The following is a 2,567-nucleotide window of genomic DNA, read 5'->3' as shown; positions in this document are numbered from 1 at the left end:
GATGTTGTTCTGTCCCTTTTCTTGTTCTAAGCCGCCGTGGCCGGCTGAGCGAGTCCCCACTGATCATACGGGAACTTGACGCAACTTTAAGCCCAAATTATGACTATCCCGTGACTAATTTTGTCATTAAGGACGTCTAGACAAGAAGTTCTCGTGAATGTTTGTCCTCGCCGCTACCGCCCCCGTCCTGCCCGCAGGCGCTGCTGCTGACGGACCTGCCCGACCTGCCCCTGCTGCGGGTGCTCTCCTACCTGCCCGACGAGGCCCTGTTCGCGGTGGGCCGCACCTGCCTGCGCCTGGCCGCGCTCACCAGGACTCAGCCGTGGCGGGACCAGGAACAGCTCACGCTCAACACGGAGGAAGTGTGGGACCTGCTGAGGGTGGCCCCTCCTCCAGAGGTGGTGTGGATTGACGAGGTTGATAAGACCTCGAAGAAAACACAGTTTCTCTTTGGGGTTGCCGGCGCCATCGTTATTGGCTGTCTCGACAGTGACAGCCGCATTCACACCTTTTGCCCACCTCGAGTGCTGATCATGGAATTGATTAGCGTTACCTCCGAAGATGCCTTAATCCGGGAGGTAGCCAAGACGACGAAAAGTGTTGAATTCTTTATTGGAGGTCTGGACGTTATTTTCCGTTCACTGAAAGATGCGAGCTGGGGCCAGCTGGAGCATCTTACCTTGAGTGGGGTAAACCTGCACGAACAGCTGACTCTGCTGTGGCCGCAGGTGAGAACGCTCGCTTCCATGCCGGCTTTGTCGGAAAAGGCACCGTACCGTCACCGTCACGTCCATGTCCGCAGGACTTGGTGCTGCCGAGGCTGCGCACCGTGACTCTACTACCAGGCGACGGCCCAGACCCAGACTTGCCCTATTCTGAGGGTCGCCTTGAAAGCCTCCGCTCCCTACTGCGAGCACACAGGTATCACCTTTAATCAGCGCTTCCCACCACCCAGTGAGAAATACCGTTGGAAACGACGTCGAAACGATAGCGAAACGACCCAGCGATATCGTTTCGATGTAGTTTTGAAATGACATTTCTCGCTGGGCTACCGCCTCCATTATCCATCCGGTGTTTTGTTTGAGTCCCTGACTCCTTTGCAGTGAACAGCTGGAGTGTGTGAGGATAAAGTCGTATGTAGAGCTTCTCGCACATCTGGCGGACGCATTGCCCAGCGGCCTCCGTAGGCTGGAGTTCGAAGAGTTTACAGTACCGAGCGATGCCGCGGCACTTCGACGGACCCACGGTTTGAAGGAGCTTAAGATCGACATTTGGTTGGAAGATGAACTTTACGAACAGGCCTGTATTGAGGTAAACAAAGTATCCACAAAGTTCGTGCGGGTGTGGGGGGTCCGAAGGGGAAAATGCGATCAGGGACGATAAATGGCTAAAAACGTTTTTTAAATGTCAAAATACAAAGCGGATCACCCCCGCGACCCCGCTGTCACACTGACCCTTGTGTCTCTCGCCGCCTTCTCCTATGTTGATCTGACCGCCCCGATATGTTCCCAGCTGGAACACTTCTTTCGTGCCCCGGGCCAGCTGGAACGCCTCGAGCTGCTTCGCTATCATCTGCCGTCAATTAACCTGGGGGCGGGCGGGCTGAAAAGCCTCCAGTGTCTCGTTCTGGGGGGCTGCTACTACGACTCACTGCTCGAGGAGCTGGCGGGCCTTCCCCGCCTGCGCTCGCTCATTATATTCTGCCCGCATCCCCGGCCTTTACCCGAAGTGTTCCGAGAGATCACACCCGCCGTCATCCCCGCCCTCGAGGTGGTCGTCGTCTCTGACAACGAGGAACCCTGCAACAGATCTCCCTGTGTGTGCCCCGACTTTTATAGTAACGGTAAGACAGTCCAGGTTTATTTTGTCTTACATGGTCTTGCACTTGTCGGTGAAGAGTTTCGACTTTTCGCCTTCGTAGTTGGCAACACTGGCTCAAAGCTCTTGTAAATTTTGCCCTCAGGAACAGCATGCACGCGAGTCCCTCGGCTGATCTCGGAGCTGCAGGGCCTGGTGCGACGTGCCCCCGCCCGGCTACACGCCATTTATAAGTACGAAACGATGTTCTTCAGGCACCCCGTGTCAGAGACGGCGGGCTGCCCGCTGTGCCGCGAGGCCTCGGTCGAGGCAGTTGCTGCCTTGCACGATCATTACATGGGACGTACGCACATTAAACTGGACGGTTCAGTTCAATGTGTAAAGGTGTAACAAAGCAATGTATAACACCAACTCCAACCAAGCAAATGTACTGTTCCCTGTCTTCGCTACCAGTGGAACCGATTCTGGTCACTCCAACGGCATTCTTTTTGCAATGCCGAATATGTAAAGCCCCTTTTTATTATTTTTTGTCGGGGAACTGTGCCTGTCCCACGTCCCACCCCGTTCCAGCGACGTATCTGTTGGCCCTCCCTCAATGTCCCTTAGACACTCCGCTGTTATCCGTGTTCTTAGCGGAGAGGGTGCACAAAGGAAAGACGAATAAATTATTGTGTAAATAATGGTACGCATTCTTTAAGTTGGCGCGTTGGCGCAAAATGTACTTGTTTGTGACGTGGCGCCTTCCAGAG

General features: G+C 54.7%; 1 protein-coding gene across 1 annotated transcript; it reads left to right on the top strand.

Moving 5' to 3' along the window:
- Positions 1–215: 215 nt before the first annotated feature.
- Positions 216–2,450, top strand: LOC113217556 (uncharacterized). Its single transcript, XM_026437511.2, has 5 exons — positions 216–728; positions 803–921; positions 1,104–1,311; positions 1,513–1,843; positions 1,964–2,450. The coding sequence occupies exons 1-5, from the start codon at positions 534–536 to the stop codon at positions 2,206–2,208; spliced, it is 1,098 nt and encodes a 365-aa protein (XP_026293296.2). The 5' UTR covers positions 216–533; the 3' UTR covers positions 2,209–2,450.
- Positions 2,451–2,567: the final 117 nt, after the last annotated feature.

Source organism: Frankliniella occidentalis, unplaced genomic scaffold, assembly GCF_000697945.3.
Source record: "Frankliniella occidentalis isolate FOCC.00 unplaced genomic scaffold, Focc_3.1 Scaffold11, whole genome shotgun sequence".
Taxonomy (NCBI): Eukaryota; Metazoa; Arthropoda; class Insecta; order Thysanoptera; family Thripidae; genus Frankliniella; species Frankliniella occidentalis.
Note: the sequence above shows the minus strand (reverse complement) of the source record. Positions and strands in the feature narration are given on the sequence as shown.